We start from the raw sequence: 22,302 nt of genomic DNA, 5'->3' as shown, positions 1-22,302 counted from the left end.
ATTTTGCTACTACTGTTTTTGCTTTTGTGGAAGAGACATGTTTTATCAATTTCGGCACTATTATTAAGTTGTTTTTGCTTTTATGGAAGAGATATGTTTTCTCAATTTTGGTACTATCATCAAGTTGTTTTTGCTTTTGTGGAAGAGGTATGTTTTCTCAATTTTGGTACCATTATGAAGTGCTTCATAGTTCATACTATGAATTAATTAATTTTATATTAAGTGCTTCATATTATGAGTATGAATGAATGAATTATGCTACCACTGTTACATAGCATAGCATGAATGAACGAAAGCATTAAGGGGCTATATATACATGTATGTATGTAGTCTATTTTACGAAAATTGGCAGGGAAATAAAATTTAGTATTATTTTGTGCAAATAAATATAACCAAAAAAATATTTTTATAATTAAACGGGTACCTGTGAACCCAACCTGAACCAACCCAAAAAAATTGGTTCGGTTCGGTTTTGACTATGTAAATGCGGGTTCCATGTTGAACCCAACCCATAGTGTGATCAAAGGGCTGGGTAACGGGTTAGGCTAAAATCTACCCAACCCAACTCGTGTACACCCCTAATAAAGATATTACATTTTATATGTAGGAGTCGGGGTTCGAATCCCGGACACCACTCCACTTTTCCACAATTAAATTGTGCACACTCTAGTTACTTGACCAAATTTTTTTTTTGTACAAGTATAAAGTTTTTTCTCTTAAAACAATAAATAATAATTCTTTTTTGTTACAATAAATAATAATAAATTGGCCAAATATATTTGTACCGAATTAGTCATTTTAGTTATTTTTTTAGTTTTAAATTGATCTATTTATGTTAGAAAATGAGAACAAATGTAAACTATTAAAAAAAATATTTTAAATGAATTAATCCTTTAATTAATGGATGCTTTTAACCATAAAAAAAAATCGTTTAATTATTTTTTGGAATAAGTTAATCCCTTTATTCATCGAATTTTATTAAGATATGTTTACATATTGTTTTTTTGGGTGGTGTTCGGGGTTCGAACATCGGACCTTGCGTATATTATGCATAATCGTTACCAACTGAGCTAAGTTGATGAGACAATTTACATAATTGTTTAATATTGAAGTGGAGAGTCTAAAAAATGTTTTATGACACCAAAAACGTTTACTCAAAATGATTAATCTATAGAATATGTGGTTTTATTAAGACCTCAATGAAAGTTTCTTACAAACACTTTTCTATACAGTAAACTAACACGAGGGTCGGTCTATATTGATTCTCGCATAGGTCTTGAAGGTCTGACTTTATTCGGTCATCATAAATACGACGTCAACAAAAGTTTTCAATGGATATTTTCATATAATATAATTTCAAGTTTATCCTAATACTTATCCAGGTTTCAAAGGTGCGGCCCTATTCGATCACTCTTATTAAGACAAAGAAAATCCATAATAGATATTTCTCTATGACGTAAATTTACTTGAGAGTCGGGTCTATTACTATACCCGCCCAGATCTTAATGGTGTGACTCTACTCAACCAGTGGGTTACAAGATAAGATTACTTATAAGAATCGCTTTTTATCTGAGTTGGTTGCACCACCTCAAGAGAACCTCAAAATATGTTTTTAACTACCACTCTCTTTCATTTTTTTCATGCACTCTTTCCCCCAACTGGTCACACACATCCAACGAGTTACCCATGCTTAACACGAATTATTAGACTAGTAAATAAAAAATACTACTACTGATAATTAAATGGAAATTTATCTCCGAAGGTTAGAATTTTTTTTCAACCTGTGAATTAGAAAAATCCGAAAGATAACCAATGTCCTTACAAGATACTACTAATCAAGGTTACAGCTATCAAACCATTCATGTTCAATGCAACGGGTTTAGAGAACTCGTATGAATAAATGTTTGACCCCATTACATAATGTTACCCAGAATTCCGCTATATTCATTCCTACGAATGAAAGAGTTTATTCCGGTGTCTTCATGTTCCACCTTCATACGAAGGAAAGATAAACAACTAATAATACTAAAACTGACATGTTTTCCTTTGCAAGGCTCTACAAGACTCAACTTGGTGGTCTAACTCAAAATAATGTATATGAAACCCAAGTCACTAGCCCCCTTAAATGCTAACTAGAGGCCATCATTTTCAAGAACAGCCACCTTATAAAACCTCTTGTAGCGTCTCACAATCACAAGCAACAATCTATACTTCCATAGGCCTTTTGACAAGAGAGGTAATCGCGAGTATAAAACTTGGCAATAACAAAAAGAAAAACAGGAATGCAAATGTGTATTAATATAAAACAAAATACTAACACCAACCATGTTTTATTTTAAATTGTAAAAAAAAATTGACGTATCCAAGTGTCTTAGAATCCCAACACACGAAAGTTTTTCATTGAATATAAGCTCACATGAATTGAGACCTAACAATACTAGTTTTTAACGGCAAAAACAATCAAGGCCGCCACAACTTCAAATCAGTAACTCCAGCATTTTGCATCAAGGTAACTTGGTATCTCATTGTGAATGTATTCAATAGTTTAATAATACAATGCTAAAGTTAGCTTCTGCAATAGTCCTGACAAACCCAATAAATAGTACAAGATGTATACAACTGGCGATGCTTGTATGAACACCATGATAAGTCATAATGTTTCAAAAGTGCATCATCAAGGTGTGCCAGACGTAACAAAATATGGATTCTTTCCTACAGCTGCAATACAAAGAACCCAAGATCACCACACCTAACTACGTGTCTCAAAATTTACATCCCCAACTAGATTCATTCTCTGAGATCCATTTACAATTTACATTGGAACCTTGGTTTTTCCAGACCTGTAAAGTTGAATGACGACAGTCATCAATTTCATGATACAAACGGACAAATCGTGAGCATACAGAAACTAAAAAATATGTACAAAGACAAGGCATGATTTTAAATGCCGTTCACAGCAAAGTGAGCAACATATATTCAATAAGCATCTGCATCACTAATCCATAACCATATGGCGCGAAGTTTGCAACCACTAACCTTGCTTTCTCCAACTTCTCCACCAGTTCAAGCATAGCATATATAATCATTTTCTTCACCTTTGACCAAAGAAGCAGCAATAAGGAAAAAATTAAAAAAAAAACTATACACAAAATGCCAGCAACAATCTATTGGTAAAAAAATGTTTTGGCTTAAAAAAATGGATTTGTATTGGCAGCATAACAGTGCTATCACTGGTGAAACTGAGGGTGCATTTGTATTGGCTTAAAAAAAAATGATTTGGTTTTAAAATCATCTAGAGATTCTTTTTAGAGATTTATTAAAAAAGCTGAAGCTAATTTCTGTTCGTTTACTATTGTAAAAATCATTTTTTTAATATTTGAAGTTCCAACTCTTGAGTTCCCTCATTTTAGAAAGAAAAAAAAAAAAATAGAATTTTGGAAAAGCTACTAGGAATAGCTTTTCATTTTGAGGTTAAAAATGATTTGTTAGACAACAGATTTTTTTTTTAAATATTAAACAAATACTATTAAAATAAGAAAGTAATTTTTCGGTTATAAAAATAGATTTTTTTTACATCAAAAAGATCCAAAATAAACAGGACCTAAAGAAAGCCAAAAATGAGGCAAAATTGTTCTGCTAAATCAAGCCCAAATTCTAAAACTGCTATTAGGCTATAATATAAACCTAGTTGAAAGAAGCTAACGACGAAATAGGACATGCAATATCTCAATATTGGACAAGTGTATAAACAGCTGAATCAATTCAACAAAAGTGGCATGACATACCTCCAATTTGTCCTCTGTGGACCTGTGATTTACCGGAAGTTTACGGAATTCCTCTGTCAAACGAAAGCACTCACCAACATTTTCAGGAGAGACAAAATCAAGTGCAACCTTGGTGCATGACTGCAAAATGGTGATGCATATCATTGACATTTATATATACTTTATAAACATAAGCTACAAAGAAAAAGCAACAAAGACGTAAAAAGTGAGCTAGTGATAGATGGTTTGGGAAATTGGTAAGAAATTATAGTGAAAATCAGTAACACTCCTTTGCCATCCAACGTTGATTTCACAAATTGGCACAATTCAAGAAAGTTATTCTATTTGGGATTGTCTATTTTAAATCATGTGAAGAGTCTCCATGAACATACTGATGGGAATCACAGTCTTCGGTAGTTTTTGAAAAGTGTTTGCCAACCCTTTATAGCGTGCCAAGAAATAAGGTAGCTAAGGGAAATAAATAAAATAATATTTTTTAGTCCCACCTGTTTGAGCCCACATTACATATTATACGTCCTAAACATGTTTATAAGTTGTAGTCTTGTAGACATTCATCACATTGTGAGTTGGAGTTAGGATCAACCCAAATACTAAGATCATATTGATTTCTATCCTAAATTCATTGGATAGCGAAATATGAGGACACTCAAGTCACAATCCAGACGTCCTGATAATATGGTTTGTGGTATTTGTAGTAGGCATCTCTCACCTTACAAGCTAATTTGGTGAATTTGAATTAGGCTCAATCCAAATTCAAAGACCATCTCCACGAGAATCGATTATCCTGACCTTAAAAATGTTGTAATAAGAATATGGAATTTATATTTAACCTCGGACCTTTTTACCTCGGAATAATTTGTTTAAATTTGTAGGAATAATATTTTACGTAAAGTTAATTATCACATTAGTATCAATTGACTATTATTTAACACCAACATGATATTATCACAAGTATACAACAATTAGGACGGTCCAAACGTTCTCAAGATATTATCAACCATTATTAACCGTAGTTAACTTAAATTTATTCTTTCTCTTATCCATATTTTATCTAAACATATTCTTTCTCAACATATGCACTTCTTGACAAAGCAAGAAAACATTACACTTCCATTAAAGATAAACCAAATTCACAATGTCTGTATGTCATACCTTCAGATTTCGGACTTGGTGCGGACAACCAGCTGGAATGAAAACAGCATCTCCTAGCTTCTGGAAAAAAGTCCAAGGTTCAATTCCTACAAGTCAACGTTGAATTGTCAACAAAATCACCCATGTCAATTGATCACCGCTGCTCAAACCCAAAACATCATAAACATAACTAACCATACTCCTCCTTAAGCCTCTTCTTATGCTCGATAGTCAAATAAAAGTGCTGATCATGGATGGGGTGAATAACCTACATTACCAAAGGACATGTCATACTAGTTCTAGAAAATACATACAAATAAGTAAATGAACATCAGACATCCAAGTCATCTATTATGCATTTCCCTGAATATCATGTTTCAATATTGCTAATCACATCAACATAATTCCTTACCCATGCCATGATGGTACATTTCAGAACTAACTAATCACAAGTATTACCAACGGCGTCTAAACGAAAGGTGGGAGACTGAGTGGATGCATGTGGGTGATTTATCTCCAATATCACTGCCTCAAGGTTTGTCATATGGAACAGTAAACTGAGTTGGAGATAGAGCCTTGGTTAGATATGAGCTTTGAAATATGGGAATCCAAAATTCAAGATGTACCCAAACCCGTACTAATGTGTAAGTACATGCTCATACTTTAGTTTTTCAAAGTCATGCCTCCTCATACTATACTTTCTAGGTGGGAATAGGTCGGACCTTGCTTATATAGGCAAGACTTTGTTGAAAAAACTAAAGTATAAGTCTGGCCTATTGGTTTGTCAAAGGCTTTATTTCAAGTCTAGTTTAGCCTATTAGCCTGTCTAAAAACCTAATTTGTACTAAAAAATTTAAATAGAACATTTGACTTATAAGGCTAATAAGCATATATTTCTTAAAAGGTTAATAAATAAGTCAATAAAATTTTGTAAACTTTATAAACATATATTGCAGGTATATATAATAACTTTTGTAGAACTTGTACATCCATTTTGTAGAGGATAATAAATCTCCAATGTGAGGGTCTTAAACATTTAAGACCCGGGTACCTATTCGGTACCCCCCCACTGGGGACAAACTTTTTTGGGGTCTTACAAGACCCAAGATCTTGTAAGACCCCAATCTTAAATGGGACCCACACTTTTTAATATTAAAAAATTGAAAATGTTGTGATATAAAATTATTAATAGTTGATAAGTGGGTCCTATTTAAGAAACTTGTGTGGGATGATGGGTTGGAGGAATTGAGTACTTAATACGTACTACTATTAAAAAATTATAAATGAGTGATGTATACACGTGAGACCCATTTAAGCACCAACAAATGGGGGTCTCCATTTTAGATGCTCTAAGAGTGTATCGCATAGATTTGATATATTGCCTTTTTTTTTTGGCTAATAGGGTACCTTACTATGTTATTTGAAATAAAATGAAAACGACAATAGTAAGATATTAAGAGGGTAATGTCCAAAAGTATGTGTACTCGTTGGAATTGAAATAAGAAAACAATACCAAAAGCTCTGTACCTCATTGGAAATCCCAAATAATAAAAAAAATTGCAAAAACAATAAATAAATTGTGGTATTGAAAACATGAAGAAACCAAAAATTTATTAATATAATGGAATATAGTAATTTGATATTTCATATTTCAAGACAAGCTATTAGTATTAATTACAGAGAACTTTTTTAGAGAACTTTTTTGAAAGAAGAAAAAAAATTGTCTGAAAATGGGTTTATATTTAGAGAACTTTTTTAGACAAAATAGTACTTAGGTATAGGGACGGAGGGAGTACATAGGTTACATAAAATTAAAAAGAAAGCATACTCCCTCTCTCCAAAGTTATGAGCACTTTTTTGAAAGAAGAAAAAAAATTGTTAAAAATAGTCACTCTTTCAATTTCCAAGATGTATCATAATTTCTTCCAAATATAACCCTAATTAATACACCTTTATTCATAGGGCAATATAGAAAAAATTACCAATATATGGAATTTCGCAATGGATGCTTAAATGTAGGATCGGAAGGAGTATTAATCAGTTACATGACTCATTGGTGGTGGCCGGCGTTCGAACCCTAGACCTTGGATATATTATGCATTGTCCCTACCAACTGAGCTATGCTCACGACGACAGAAACAAAATTAATTAAACAAGGCATGTGAATAACCAAAAGTCATAACATAATACCAAAATTTCAAAAAATAAAACACCCTAATCTGAAAAGTATACTCCCTCCGAATGGTCTCTTATATCCCCGAAGATGGATGCAGTTCGGACTTTCTTTCCTAAAGAGTAGTTTGTATTTGTTTTTCTTTTTTATCTTCTGTTCTTTTCTTTTTCTTTAGCATTGTAACTAAAAAGAAAAGTATACTCGCAAAAAAAAACTCATTAATACATAGCCAATCAGATCTATCATCCTCCATAAAATTATATAATTCATCCTCATCAACTTCATCATCTTCTCCACCTTGTTGACGATTACTTTCTTCAAAATAATCTTTCATGCGCAGCCAGAATAACACTACAAGGAGTTGAGACAACACAACTATCACCTTCACTGTGAACCAATTTCAATTCAATTCATTTAGATAATCAAATACATATCTAGACTTTCAGCAACTTCATCAAAATTTCAGTAATCAACTGAATCTATATCTTCGATGTCAAACCCAATTGATTTCTTCTCCACTTCTCCCCAATCTTGAGTTGGCCATTACATACACACAATCATTCATCGTATTTTGTTTCAAATGGTTCCTTTTCTTGGTGTAAACCTAAAAAAATTCAAAATAATGTAAATTGAAGTATTTAATACAATGGGCAAACCACCATTTTGGTCCTTAGAAGTCGTAATTGTGCCACATTGATCCCAAATTGTACCGAAATTACAAACATTTCCACAAATGTTTGTTTGGTTAGTTGATTTAGTCGTCGAATGTGTTTTTCATTTGTCAATTTAATTCAAAAAATTAATGACAGAGGCACTAAAGGTTTATTTGCAATTTTCAATCATTAGGGACTAAATTGGCAGCGCCTAACGCATTCACGGACCAAAATGGACGTTTGTCCTTAACAACACCAACGGAAGGTAATTTTAAATTGAACTTGAAACCATACCAACTCAAAAGCACTCCAATTCTTCTCACTTACAAAAGACTAAGTGCAACTCTGAAAATTCATCACCACATAATTCTCACCATTGAGCTTGAGTTTTGTTCTTGAGTTCACATTGATCTCATTAAATAACCATTAATGATCCATCGAAGAAATAAGACTGGCTAAAAAAAATGTAGGTGACAACACTCTTACTCTTGGCAATGGTATCTTTAGATGCGTTTGATCTGCTAAAAAATAAGGGATGGAACAAGACAATTCTAGTTATACTATGATTGATTGTAAAATTGTTTAAGGGACAAGACAAATTGGGGGCAAAGGATAGAGCAAACAGAGACGTAGTACCTTGTAAACACCAAAATAGCCTATGTTCTATCTTATAGTGTTGTTTTGTCCAGTACTTATCTTTTAGCGAATCAAACGGAGACGTAGTACCTTCTAAAAATATTCCAAAATCATATCTATGCAATTTGCAACACAAGGTGTACAACAAAGACACTATTTGCCATTTAACATATTTGTGGTTGCCTTGTAATTTGGTGATGATCGATCCGAATTTGGATAACATTTTCTTCACCGACTTCCTCCACAATTGCATCCATCATTAGAAAGTAACCTACGGACTATATGCAAAAAATATAGATAGTCCTTCCGAAGGTCTTCTATCATAGATTTGTAGTTTGAGGTTCTTCCAAACATCCCTATAATCCTCCAAAACTTATTGTCAACACAACTACTTTATTTAGTTACTTCGTTCTAATTTCATGTCAAGATGGTGGATTAAATCGATCCCACAATCCCCAAGTAGTTCACACATATTTTGGTAGTCTCATCCTTTGCTGCATTACAGGAAATCACATTTTTGTAAAGAATGTGGCAACCTGTAGGTTGGCATCCTCCAAAATATTCCTCTTAAAAATGTTAATTGGAAGCATTTTCAACCTCTAGCCTTTTCCCCTCCTTGTCAACAAATTCAGCATTGTTTCATCTCCTATTATGTAGTTGTTTTCCTCATTAGTTAAACGTATATATTTCTCAATAAGTTTGAGCCAAATAAAATATTAAACATTTTTCTAGGTACCGCAAAATGATGATTTATCTCTTTCAAAGTATTTACACTCTTGATAGAACCAGGGAGCAGAGAAAGAGAAGTGAAAACAAGAGAGTGAAAAGATATGGATGTCATGATTCACGAGAGAGAGAGAGAGAGAGAATTGGGAATGTGTGTTTAAACAATCTGATCGCTAACCCGAATTGAAAACTCGAGCAAACAAGGCTGTATCTAAAATGTTTGAGCACACACGGTTCCACAATTTATGTGAACTTCAACACAATCTCATCTAATCCAAGCAAAACTGATTTCGAGCGCGATACATCAAAGTGAAAACAAAAATCTTTGATACAACTTAAAGTACAAATAAGAGTTTATAATTAGTTGGAGTCTGCTAGAAACTGTAGCAATGACGTTAGAGTGTGCTACAGCCTCTTTTAAAAAGAGAAAAGGTGTGTTACAACCTTCTAAGTAAGACAGGACATATAAATGGAATGTCAAACTAAACTATGAAGGCCAAAAATAAGCTAAAGCAATGTACAAAAGCAAAATACGCATAATACCAAAGAAAAATAACAAATAAAATAAAAGCATAAGCCAGGACGTAGATGAAACAGATAAAAGGTGAGACAGTATCAATTTTATCATGGTGAAAACTTCCTAATATTACATATACTAGAACCTTGGATTTGTGGTTCAAGTAGAATTGATTTTACCTCCAAGTTCTACTTGAACCTAGGATTTGTAGCTTTTGATTCTAGAATTGATTTTTACACAACTCAATTTTACATGAATTTATCTTAACACATCGCTTTACATTCAACTCACTTTTACACTATGTTTGGTTATGAAAAGTGAGAAAGAGGTGAGAAAGAGATGAGAGAGAGAGAGAGAGAAGGGAATGGGATACTATTATTCCTTAAAAAAGACAATAATGCCCTCAAGTTAAAACGTGTAATTTAATAATTAAACTAATAATTAGTTTTTTTTTGTTACAAAACTAATAATTAGTTTGATATAATTTTATTTTTTTAAATTTCAATTTTAAAGAAGACCCGTAAAAAATAGTATATTTAATATATTATTTATTAAATATTATTAATCATTAATTTTAATTGATGATTTATTTTAATTAATTAGTTTGTTGGTTCTGAATGAAAACGAGATTTGGATGTGTGGTCCTATACTTAGCTTTAGAGTACAAAGGCTCCTCCAAGTATCCAATAAAATGAAATTTGAAGTAGAATAAAATGAAAGATATGAAATCTAAAAAAATTGGGAGAAGCAAAATAAAATATAAACTTTTTAAAAACAATGGTCAATATTGTCGATTCTCCATTACTTCTCACTTTCCAGTCATAAGTTGAGAGAAATGCAAAATCTGTGGGACTTACTGTTTTTTAGCCTCTCTGCACAACTTCTCTCCTAACCAAACAAGAGAAGTTATCAATCTCTCTTCAACTTCACTCTCAACTATTTCTCTCTTTCGTACTCTACAACACATACTATTAGTCAAAATCAATTCACTCAATTAATTCTTGTCAACGCAGAACCAAACACAAAAATAATGACTCAAGTTAAAAAGGGGCATTCCAGCGAAAAATATAAAATTATCTAAACTAATTTTACCTGCTTTAAAGGAGAGGAGTGGACATGCCTGAACTCTCTGAAATGCTTCTTTAAATATTCCTCCAACTTAGGAACATCCTCTCTCCGAAAAATATCCCAGAGAGCACCGTCTAAAGAATCGCCCCTATTTTCCATGACTGGAACGCAATTTTTCTCGTCTGAAGCATTTATGGAAGATGAATTATCAAGCTTGTTAACAGTGGTCTCTCCATCCTGATTATCACCATGTAGCTCCCTCTTGTCTTGCTCAAGGTGCTTTTCTGTCAATTTCTTAATGGCAGCAAGACCAACAGAGTTCAATTTCACTTCAGCAATATGAGTCAACACATTTACCTAAAAAGCCAATTACAAAAAAAAATACATTTCATTTTTCTCATAAATTAGTTGTATGCATTCAGAGACAAAGCAAAAAAAAAAAAAAATATTGAAGCACAGACAAAGAATTGACCATGAAAGACAATGCATCTGATCATAGTATACGTTGATTACAATTTTCTAATCAAAAGGCAATGACCATATTTCAGATCCGGAAAATGCCTTATATAATGATGCAACTAATCATAAAAAGAATGAATTTTTGAGTTACTAGAAACCAAAACATAAAGGAAACTAACATGTTAAAGTAAATTGAATTGAATAATATTATCAAATGAGTGTTTTCGAAGAACAAAGCAACCAGCAAAAAATTAAAGCATATTCATGAAACCAAGCACCTATACATACGTAGTATATACTATGCACCTTTCAATATGATACTCAATTATAAAAAATAACATAACAGTATAAACATACAATAAAAAATCGCAAGACGTTCTAGAAAAAACAGTGCTAGAGAGACTAAGAATTGAAGCATACTGCATCAGACATATCACAATGAAGCTTAGTCACAGAATCACCCCGCCCAAGTTCCTGATCAAATCCATAAGCAATATATGTTTTTGGTCCCATATCTGGCTTTAGAACATTTTCAGGCAACTTTACAGCAAGGTTAAGAACACCTTTGAAAGGATCTGTATATTCTTTATACGGCAAGGAAGATATGAACTCAGCACAATGACGAGGCAAACTTTCTTCAAATAAGTTAGAAGGAGGCCAATCTTTCAATTTCAAAACCTGAGGCCAATTAAGCCAATCAGGGCGACCTTTTGTGTACCCAGTAAAGAATTGGTGCACATTAATATCTCCCTGCATTCAATCAACAACTCAGATAAAAATTGCAGAAATTACAGGCAACAGATAGACATGACATGTAAAGGAAGAAAAAAATTAGAAAACCTAAGCTCGTAGAATTTAATCCGGTCTGTTAAACTAATGAAAGGAAAATGAATACAACTGGAGAACAATATTTTAAACAAGAGTGACCTATGACCAAGAGAAAGATGAGAGAAGTTACAATTAACATTGTATATACTAAGCACGCCATAACCAGATATGTTTATAATGTTGAGAGAACAACATTTTACACGCACCAAGGACTAAGACAAAATAAATTAGACAATTCAATTAGTACTAAGGTATATATATATCAGTACACAAATAGGACTTCAACCCTGTACTGATATCTCTTCATAGGCAGCAGACCATCTAGAAACTTTTTCTTAATGAGCAACTGTCCACCAAAAATAGTTGGAACAGTAACCTGGTACTCCAAATCCTTTTCAAGACATTCATGACAGGTATGATGCATGAATTGAATAATAATAACAAAAATAAATACATTTAAGCTTCTATTAATCCCAGAAAGATGGAAACACCAAATTCCGAAAACGTGTATAAAATTCAATTACACAAACAAATTGTAACAACTTAATTATTCCCTAAAAGAAGTAAAAAAAATATGTAAGCACCGAGGTTTATAAAAATTATAGTAAATTTTGAATTTTGAAAAAGATCAAAACAATCTCAGCATTTAGAAATCAAACTACATTCATGCTCAAGATTAAGAAATTGAACAAACCTCACACCAATCTAAGCAATCAATTGCCTTCACATCCAAAAGTGTTTTGTGCTTGGTATTGCTTATCTGTCGGAATGCACGCCACATGACAAGCGGTTCCCAGCTTAAACCAGATGTACATTCAAGTACATTGCTGACAATTACAGGCTCCCCTTTGCTCCAGTGCTGTTGAAAATGTTGTAAATCCTCATTGTGTAGATTTACAGCCCTGGGACAGTATAAAAGGTTATCACTTGAATCTTCACGGGAAGCTGCCTTCCTTGTGTTGTTGTGTATATCTTCTTCATTCCTGACAGGCTTCAAACAAGAACACCTACTATCAAAAGTCTCCTTTACATCTTGAAGCGTAATTGTTGCTTCAAGTTCTTTTGCTTTACATACTAACTCGGAGATGCAATTTGGTGGAAGTGTACTTCTCAGTTCAAGGAAACCATGATCACCATCGGCTTTTGGACAGGGAATGCTACCATCATCATTTGCATGCCACCCAGATCTTGACCATTCAGGAATCTCAGGCAGGGCAGCAGCACGAGGTTCTTTTTTTCTTACCCTCTCTTCTTCTCCACCATGAAGATAATCACGCCCTCGGAAGATAAACTCAAACTCAATTGGATCTGCACCACCTAGAAGCTTCCCACCACGAAGCTCACAGCAACAAAGGAGACAAATGTCAAAAGAACATTTTGTACAGCTTCTGTGGTAGTCGAATATTGAGGTTTTGCAGATGTCACTACAGAAAGTGTAAAATCATTAAATATATGGTATTAGAATATCTGAAAAAACAAACATATACCAAATAAGCCCCTACCAGTACACACGCTCCTTTTTAGGGATGTCTGCAACTTTTATATTTAGCTCAGAAAGTGAAAGCCCTGTAATGGGAAAAGCAACTCACGTCAATAATAGGATAAGGAAATTAAGAGTTAAAACCATGAAGAAATGGATTGCAAGAAGTAAGACTTTTGGAGGAAATATACCTTGTATCTTTGCTTCTATCTCCTTCTCAGCCATTTGCTCTTCATCCAAACGACTTAAATATGGAAGAAGTACTTTCAGCATATATTTGGAGGGCTCAACCTCATGGCTGTTGTTGGTTTTCGTCTTCTTTTTAATTTCCTGCAGTGACCAAGATTATCCCCATTTTAAATGTAGAATACAAAAAATCACAGGAATGACTGATTTATGACGGGGGGGGGGGGGGGGGGGGGGGGGGGGGTGGGAACTGACATTGATAAGTACAGATGATCGCAAGCAAGCTTTGCAATTGCAATTACCACAGCACACTGGACATGCCTCAGCAATTTTCTCCTCTTTCAAGTGAGGATACCTTAATTAGACACAAGAAAAACATACACTGGTTTAAATTTCGTCATCCACAATCCAAACCAATAATATTTTTACAAAATAGTAATAACTTCATTAAAATATCCCTGAAATATCAGGTTTCTCGCCTCCTTAACTGAATAAGTCTTGTTCAATAACAAGACAGCCAACAAACGATGAAGCAAGTTAAACAAAGTAAAACATAAGTAAATAAAGTTGTACCAGTTGTTTAAACATGGTATGCAATATCTTTTCCGTTTGCATTTTGTGCATCTAACAACCCTGCCCTTGTCATTTCTCTGACATTGATGGCACATCAAGGATTCCTCTTCGATCCACTGTTGATTGAGAAACATTAACAGAATCACAATTACATACAACATATAACTCCAAACTCAAGCATGTAAACATATATCCACAAAATGATACATAAATGAGCAGAAATCATTTGATGTCACCTTAGGATTTCTCTTGTTGAACTTTGGGACTGTCTGTTCCTGTTCACTGCAGTCAGGCTTGGTTTTTTTAGCCTTTCTTAAAGAATAGCCTTTATTATCATCAGATAAAACACCACTCTCTGAATTCTTTTCACTGATCAGTTCATTCTCCTCAATCTTAACATTTCTACCATTTTCCCCATCTTGTTCATCTTCGTCATTTTCTTCAGAACTATAACTTACCTTCTTTTTTCTACCAGGTTTCTTCTTTTCCTCTTTTTTTACAGTTCCTCCCTCATTTTCAGCTTCATTTTCATCTCCAGAACTAAAAAGTTCCTTCCTTTTCCTACCAGGTTTCTTCTTCTCTGTTTTCACATTTTCATCAGAAACACCAATTATGACCTTCTTCCTACCACGTTTCCCCTTTTTCCTCACATCCTCCTCCAAATCCGACACGTAATCTTCCTTCAACGATTTAATCTTCCTAGGCCTTTCACTCTTTCTCACACCAACAGAAGAAAACCCTCCTTCCACCTCAGCATCTTTCCCTGTTTCATTTTCCTTCTCCGTATTTCTCTTTCTACCGCGTTTCTTTGCCGGAGTGGTAGCATCGGTGGAAGCATGAACGGAAATAGAGTCTCCGTCTGCCACGTCATCATCACCTTTACTTGTTTCTTCTTTTGTTCCGTTCCCAATTTTCTCCTTCTCGATTTCAGCATTACTCTTTCTTCCCGGTTTCTTTTTCCTTCTACCGTACTTTCTTATCACTTGAATGGAAGAAGAATCTCCGGCTGCCACGTCATCACCTTCAACAGAAGCTAAATCGTTCTTCAACAACGCCGTTTCGGATACAATAGCTTGTTTTTCACGATCAGGAACAGATTCTTCTTCTACTGCCACGTCATCGCCTATTTCACCGTCCTTCAACGACGCCGTATCGGCGACAATATTGACGATTTGTGTCACGTCATCAACCTTTAACGGCACCGTTTCGGCACCAGTGTTGTTTTCTTCACCCGCCATGGGAAAAAGTTCAAATGGAGAGAAAGGTTTTATGTTTTTGAGTAGGAAGAAAATGCGGAATGAGAAGAGAGAGATAAAATAAAACGGTGAAAGTGAACCCTAAACCTAACTATTGGTTTTCTTCAGCTAAAAAATACGAGATTTGATTCGACACGCTTAATAGTTTTTTCGGAAAATAAATAAATAAACAATTAATTTAGAGGAAAAGAGAGGGAGAGTTTTCAAATCCATTGCCAAGATTGTACTTCAGGAATCAATCAAATGCCATCTCTAATCTAATCTAAATAAATTTAATTCACTATTTTTTCTAATTTTTTGCTACAATTTTTTTCCAAAGTTTAGTTACTAGCAGTGGTAACTGGATATATTTTTCCTTCTTTTTGACAAACGTAGTAATTGAATGTTTTATTGCTACAAGTCAAGCAAGCACATTCTCATCAGTCACGGGTCAAGTACATTTTCACAACTCGAGTCTTTTTTTCATATGGATCACAGCTCACACTCATAGGTACCGTATGCTACTGCCTAGTCCTACGACACTTACACTTCTGGTGCATTACATTTAATTAGTTCAAAAAAATTAAAAATTAAATGCATTTTTGCACCATTTGAATGAATATCGATTTATCTTTCTACATTGTTTTCCAAGAAGATTGTAAAATAGTTATTACTAGTAGAAGTATTAAGACCATTTACAATGGTAAAATATATTCAACAACCTTCAACACCCACTTTTTTAATTCTCAACACTCCACATCATTTTCTCTCTCTTAATTCAACATTCATTCAATTTTTACCTCTCCAATGGTTTTTTCATTCAACACCCTACCCCACCACATTTTATTTCTTATTCTTATTTAATTTTATATTTTTGTTTTTATAATTACATAAAATTACAATTATCAATTATAATTAAATTAAAATGAAGAAACACTTAACAATTTTTTTTTTTTGTAAAAACAAAATTTATTTAAATAATTTATTTTTATTTTCTTAAAATAAATAACATGCAATACAACAAACTAAATAAACACTAAAACTTCAAAAGAAAGGCTAATACAAAACTAATAATAAGATTAAGAGAGTGAAAAACTTGATTTTTTTTCTGTGTCCAAATCAAATGATCCAAGTCTCTATTTATAGAGAAAAAAAAATTACGAATTTTGGTAAAAAAAAAATAAAAATAAAAATTTATTTGCAATGAAATAATTGGGTCCAAATTATTAAGAAGATAAAAATCCGAGCAGTCAATCAGCACGCGCCAAGTGTCTCCGTGGGCCAGGCATTCAACATGTTGAATTGTTTCAACACTTCCCTCCTCCAACTCACTTTTTCCCCATTTCAACACCCCCCACCTACAATGGTTCAACAAGGGTTCAACATGTTGAATGGCAAATTCAACATGCCATTGTAAATGGTCTAAAACGAGTTATCCAATCCATTTTGGTCTTTATAATCTTGATGTTTTATAGGGTTGGGCCAAAAAATTATAAGCTCAAATTTTACGATTTAAAGTCCGGTTTTTAATGAGATGAGATGGATCGACCTTTAATCATTTATATTCTTTTAAAATAATATAAAAAGTTTCTTATAAGCTCTTTTTTATTTATCCAAAAATATAATTGAAAAAAAAACATACAAAAGAGAAAAATGAAATGAAAGTTTTGGAGTGGTACAATCTCATTTAAGTTTACCGACATCTTAAAACTACAATATTTGTAAGTATTATTATTCATAAAAACTTGAACTTCTCTTTTTAAAAAGAAAAAAAAATCTTTTTTTTTTGGTATATATGCATTGAACTTCTTTATAGTTGATTTAATTAAGTGAAATATTTGTGTTTGTAAATAAAAAGAAGTTCTGATTAAATCGGTTGCTTAAGCTATCCCTTCTTACTGCATGAGGGCATTCATCATTCCTAGTTCATTATGTGAGGAACTAGAAAGAATCATGAATTCATTTTATTGGGGATCCAAAAAGAACGGTCGTCGCGGCATCAATTGGATGAAATGGGACAAGCTCACTCTTCATAAAAGTCGTGGTGGTCTAAGCTTTCGTGACATGGAAGCTTTCAATCTCTCAATGCTCGGTAAGCAAAGTTGGAAACTCCTCACCGACTCAAATTCCTTACTTACTCGTGTCCTCAAAGCTAAATACTTCCCTAGAATGGATTTCTTGGATGCCCCTCTTGGCCATAATCCAAGCTACGCATGGAGGGGTCTTTGGAGCACTCAATCTTTACTTACCTTGGGTCATAGATGGAAGATTGGAGCTGGTTCAAACATAAATGTATGGTATATGCCTTGGATACATAACATTCCTTCACATAAACCTTCAACTCCGCCACCCCCATTTTTTGAAGACCTCACAGTCAATTAATTGATGAATTCAGATTGTCTTTCATGGAACCACACGATGGTATACTCTGTCCTTAACCATCATGATGCTGCTGCAGTGACTACCATTCCCCTTTTCAACCGTGCAATGGTTGACACAAGAATATGGAAAGCAACACCTGATGGAAATTATATAGTTAAGTCCGCGTATCTTATTTGTATTGACCTTATTCACTCATCTACTCCTGTACAAGCCGATATTCCTTGGATGAACATTTGGAGCCTCAAAATTCCACACAGGGTGCGGTCCTTTCTTTGGCGTCTAGCACACCAATGTTCGCTCACTCGTAATAATCTCACTACTAGAGGCATCCCATGTGAAGACTCTTGTGTTGTCTGTGAATCCTTTGTCGAATCTCACATACACCTTTTCTTTGCATGCACAGAGGCAAAGGAATGTTGGGAGAGTATTGATACGGGTAACTTGATCCGGGAGCTTATCCACCAAGCTAACAATTTTACCACTTTTTTATTCGATCTTCTGGACAAGTTATCAAATCATCAACAACTGCTTGTCGTAATGCTACTCTGGAGTCTTTGGAAGAGTCGAAACGCAAAGCTTTGGGAGTCTTCCAATACACCAGCCACTATTATTATTACTCGAGCAAAGGATACACTCCATGAATGGACTTGTATGCAAAGAGCTAAACCACAGGTACAAAATTCGAACCACATAATCTCTTGGGTCAAACCGCCTTCCGATGCGATAAAATGCAACGTTGACGCATCAATTTTCCACAATAATACAATTGTTGGATATGGAATCTGTTTTCGAAATTCTTAGGCCAACTCTTAATGGCAAAATCTGCGTTTTTTCCATCCTCGATGACTGTTTTAGAAGTTGAAGCTACTGCATTGTCGGAGGCGATAAAATTGGCAGTCTCTTTGGGATTCCAAACTGTCCAATTTGAAACAGATTGTATGACCCTTGTTGATGCCATTCACACTACCTCCAATCACCTCAATGAAGTTGGAGACATTATTTCTCAATGTAAAGGTCTCTTGTTTACAAATACCGACTTTAAAGTGTCATATATTATGAGGCAAGCTAATAGGGTTGCTCATAATATAACCAGAGCTTCCTTATCTCATCCTAACCCCCATCTTTTTTATAGTGTACTATCAACTCTGTACTCTTTGTTCTTGAATGAAATGCATTAATTTTGTCTTTGCTAAATAAAAAAAAAAGATGTAAATGTGAACACAGGTTCATTCAACTAGTTTTTCGCTATCTAATATAAGCTCATTTTTTATAAAATAGTTTGTTAGTTATATCATATATGCTATTTTTTTTTACCAAACATAGTCTTAAAAGAACCAAAATTACGAAATATGTTTTATAGAAATTGAAAATAGTAACAAATTATGTATTTAGAGAGGTTAGAAGTATAAACCTAAAACTAGGGGTGTATAAAGCTCGATCTAGTCTTGCAATCTGTCATGTCCAATACGTAATGAACTGGGTTTTACCCGGTCAAAAAATATATGCACAAGATAAGAGATAAGACGAGGGCACAATTGAAATAGGGATCGAGTTCGGGCTACACTTTGGATTACCTTTTCCGTCCCAGTTTGGTTTTAGGGCAAAGACGTGTTTTTAATTTAATTTTATATATTATTTTAAAATATTCCGACACTCCGATACGTTCTACTCTTTCACACACAAACTCACACTTTCTAACTCATTAAGATGGATTTGTATTCTTCAGTTTCATGTTAGCAATTTGGTATTTTACACTTATATTGTGTTGTGATGATTTATTTTATGTGGAACCATGCATAGTGAGGCAACAAATACCAGATTTGTATGTTGAAAGTTAAGATATGATTTTATTGTGGAACCATGCATATTGATGCATGGTTACAAACTTGTTGTGCAAAGAGGCGTTAAAATCAACAAATAAAATTACATTTTTAGCTCAAAGCTTTATCTTGGTGATTCCACATAAATGATATAACTGAAAATGATTATTTTACTGTTACTATTATCAAATATTGTATCAAATTATTCTTTTTTTTTCTTGTTTAAAGTTTATGTATTGATGATCTGTCTTTAGACGAAATCCAATATCATCTTGTTATTGTCTCGTTCTTATGAAATCTGAATCTCGTCAGATTTAAGTTTGAATTTGTATATAAAAAAATTAACCGAAATTAATGTTAGGTCAAAATCGGATTAGATACAACCTAATATAACCCGATATTTGTACACCCCAACATTAATTAACAAATAAAAACATGCATTTTTTCTCTTGGTTCTGATCACTCAACAGTGTCGCGTGCAAAACAAGTCTGTGTGCAGACATACCGTGGTTTTCAATCTATGGGATCGGTCACTCCCAAGTCCCAAATGGTTTTGGCTTTTGGAAGGTGAACCGGGTGATTAAAGTGTAAAATATAGTTTTTTTTTACAATAAACTGTTTACAAGAATATCCAGCAGTCGTTGATTTAATAAGTTGTAAAAACAATGATAATCTAATAATAAATGAAAGATCCTTTCAAAAACAAACTAATAAATGAAAGACGTAATGTAACTAAAAATATTAGGTGTTTATTTATATTATTAATATTAATATTATTATTGTTTTTTTTTTTTTTTTTTTTATGTTAATCGGATTTGTCATACAAGTGCAAAGATTAATCCCACAAGTTTAATAGAAATGCAAAAGACGATAAAGTGTTGAGTTTTAAATGGAAATGAAAGTCTCGCATCGTCCCAAAACGAATAAAATGTTGGATTTAAAAGAGACGTGAGTAAAATACTTAATGTTCCAAGATTTATTTTATGGATACGTAGTGTCTCTCTTATGACTATAAGAACAACGTAGGTCACATTACTCATAGAATGTGTGCAACGTGTGTGTCTATACAAATAGCCACATTGATGTCTTATAATTTTTTTAATTTTGGTCCTTATTTTTAAGTTGAATCACATGCATCCTTTGTATTTTTAAATAAAATTGTGCATAAAATCTAGAATATTCTAAAAATCACTTAATTTTTTTTAAGAAAACAAAAATTAAATATGAATTTTTAATCCAAAAAAAAAAATCATATTTAATTAATGTTTCGTTTAAAAATTCTAATTTTTTGAAAGAGATTCTTATAAGGGTCTTTCTTATATATTATATTTTTCTTTACAAAATTTTATTGAAAAATATGAATTATACATGTGAATTTATTTAAAATGAGGGACTAAAAGTGAAGATGAAAAATTTTTGAGAGACTAAAAGTAAAAAATTGATATATTTATAGAGACCAAAAATATATTTAACCCTATATTATTTGATGAACTAGAGAGAGAAAAAAAGGTTGATTCAATTTCATGAGAAGAGGTTACTAAACCAAAAAGTGCTATATAGGGTAGCAGCACATTAAGATAGCATTTTAAAACATAAGGCGAAGATGAAACATAATTTTACAACCAAACCAAAAAATGTTTAACACCTCATATGTTGGAATTCATTGGAACTGGCACAACACTTTATTGTTTTGTGTTTATGACTGAGAAACAATAAAACACTGTCTTGCGAACAAAATAAAACAAACTATCTTAAACCAAACATGTATTCGTTTTTGGAAAGAAAAAAAAAAACACTTTACCCAAGTGTCTCATGATCTAAACAAAGGTTACAACGGAGTTCACCACATTGACTCAACTATATTATATTTGTACATGAGAAATGCCAGGGTCACACCTACTAACCCTCTCTTTTAACACATCAAATAAAAATTGATCATGTGTCCCATTTTTTTATTTCAATTAATCTGAAACCTATTCAACCTGTTTCCAAACATTCTGATTTTTGTTTTTAATAATTTTATTTAACAGTTGGAGAGAGAAAGAGAAGAAGAACATAACGATGAAAAAGTGGACGAGATGGTGCTTATTGTCGTCTAAGGCTTTAAATTTACCTTGTAGCTACCGTACAATTTCATAACCTTATTCTCTTCCAACTGTTAAATAAAATTATTGAAACAGGTTGAACAGGTTCCAGGTTAATTGAAATTAAAAAGTGGAACACATGGTCAATTTTTATTGGATGTGTTAAAAGAGAGTGTTAGTAGGAGTGACCTAGCATTTCTCATTTGTACATCTGTGTAATCCAATATCATTATACTTTTGTGTAGAATATAACATAGGGAAGTATCGAGTTTCTGTCGATATAGCCTCTGTTTGGTTTGGCTTTTGCAAAGCCAGAATCAATTCTGGAGCATTTCAAAAGCAATTCTGCAATATTTAACATGTTTGGTTTGACTTTTCAAAATAGCTTTTATCCTCCAAAAGCAATTCTAGTTGAAGCTACAATTCCTAGCTTCTTACTTTCCTAGAATCAATTCTACACCCTCAATTCTATTAATTCCATCCCTGCCCTCATTAATTTTTCTAACCCTTCTCCAACCGAATTTTTTCTTTCTGCAGTCTTATTAAAATAAATGTTGGTGAAGAGA

The 22,302-nt window shown here is 33.2% G+C and overlaps 2 protein-coding genes across 7 annotated transcripts; one reads left to right on the top strand and one right to left on the bottom strand.

Moving 5' to 3' along the window:
* Positions 1-2,476: 2,476 nt before the first annotated feature.
* On the bottom strand, positions 2,477-15,656 carry LOC11444490 (lysine-specific demethylase JMJ25). Of its 6 annotated transcripts, XM_003592656.4 has the most exons (13): positions 14,452-15,640; positions 14,216-14,331; positions 13,898-13,997; positions 13,648-13,786; positions 13,479-13,542; positions 12,671-13,400; positions 11,569-11,898; positions 10,714-11,046; positions 5,112-5,184; positions 4,938-5,023; positions 3,786-3,905; positions 3,037-3,095; positions 2,477-2,840 (listed from the first exon to the last, which is right to left on the bottom strand). In XM_003592656.4, exons 1-13 carry the CDS (start codon positions 15,451-15,453, stop codon positions 2,813-2,815), a joined length of 3,180 nt encoding a protein of 1,059 aa, XP_003592704.3. In that variant the 5' UTR covers positions 15,454-15,640; the 3' UTR covers positions 2,477-2,812. The 6 variants fall into 6 exon arrangements, 3 of the variants coding, with proteins under 3 accessions (XP_003592704.3, XP_039685994.1, XP_039685993.1); XR_003007777.2 differs by lacking the exons at positions 2,477-2,840; positions 3,037-3,095; positions 3,786-3,905; positions 4,938-5,023; positions 5,112-5,184 and adding exons at positions 7,081-7,693; positions 8,037-8,263; positions 8,379-9,024 and having other exon boundaries at positions 14,452-15,656; XR_003007775.2 differs by lacking the exons at positions 2,477-2,840; positions 3,037-3,095; positions 3,786-3,905; positions 4,938-5,023; positions 5,112-5,184 and adding exons at positions 7,081-7,693; positions 8,037-8,260; positions 8,379-9,024 and having other exon boundaries at positions 14,452-15,656.
* A 1,696-nt stretch (positions 15,657-17,352) lies between these two features.
* LOC112418691 (uncharacterized mitochondrial protein AtMg00310-like) lies at positions 17,353-17,832 on the top strand. The gene has a single exon (XM_024775170.1). It carries the CDS (start codon positions 17,353-17,355, stop codon positions 17,830-17,832), a length of 480 nt encoding a protein of 159 aa, XP_024630938.1.
* The last annotated feature ends 4,470 nt before the right edge of the window (positions 17,833-22,302 follow it).

This window comes from Medicago truncatula, chromosome 1, assembly GCF_003473485.1.
Source record: "Medicago truncatula cultivar Jemalong A17 chromosome 1, MtrunA17r5.0-ANR, whole genome shotgun sequence".
Classification (NCBI taxonomy): Eukaryota; Viridiplantae; Streptophyta; class Magnoliopsida; order Fabales; family Fabaceae; genus Medicago; species Medicago truncatula.
Note: the sequence above shows the minus strand (reverse complement) of the source record. Positions and strands in the feature narration are given on the sequence as shown.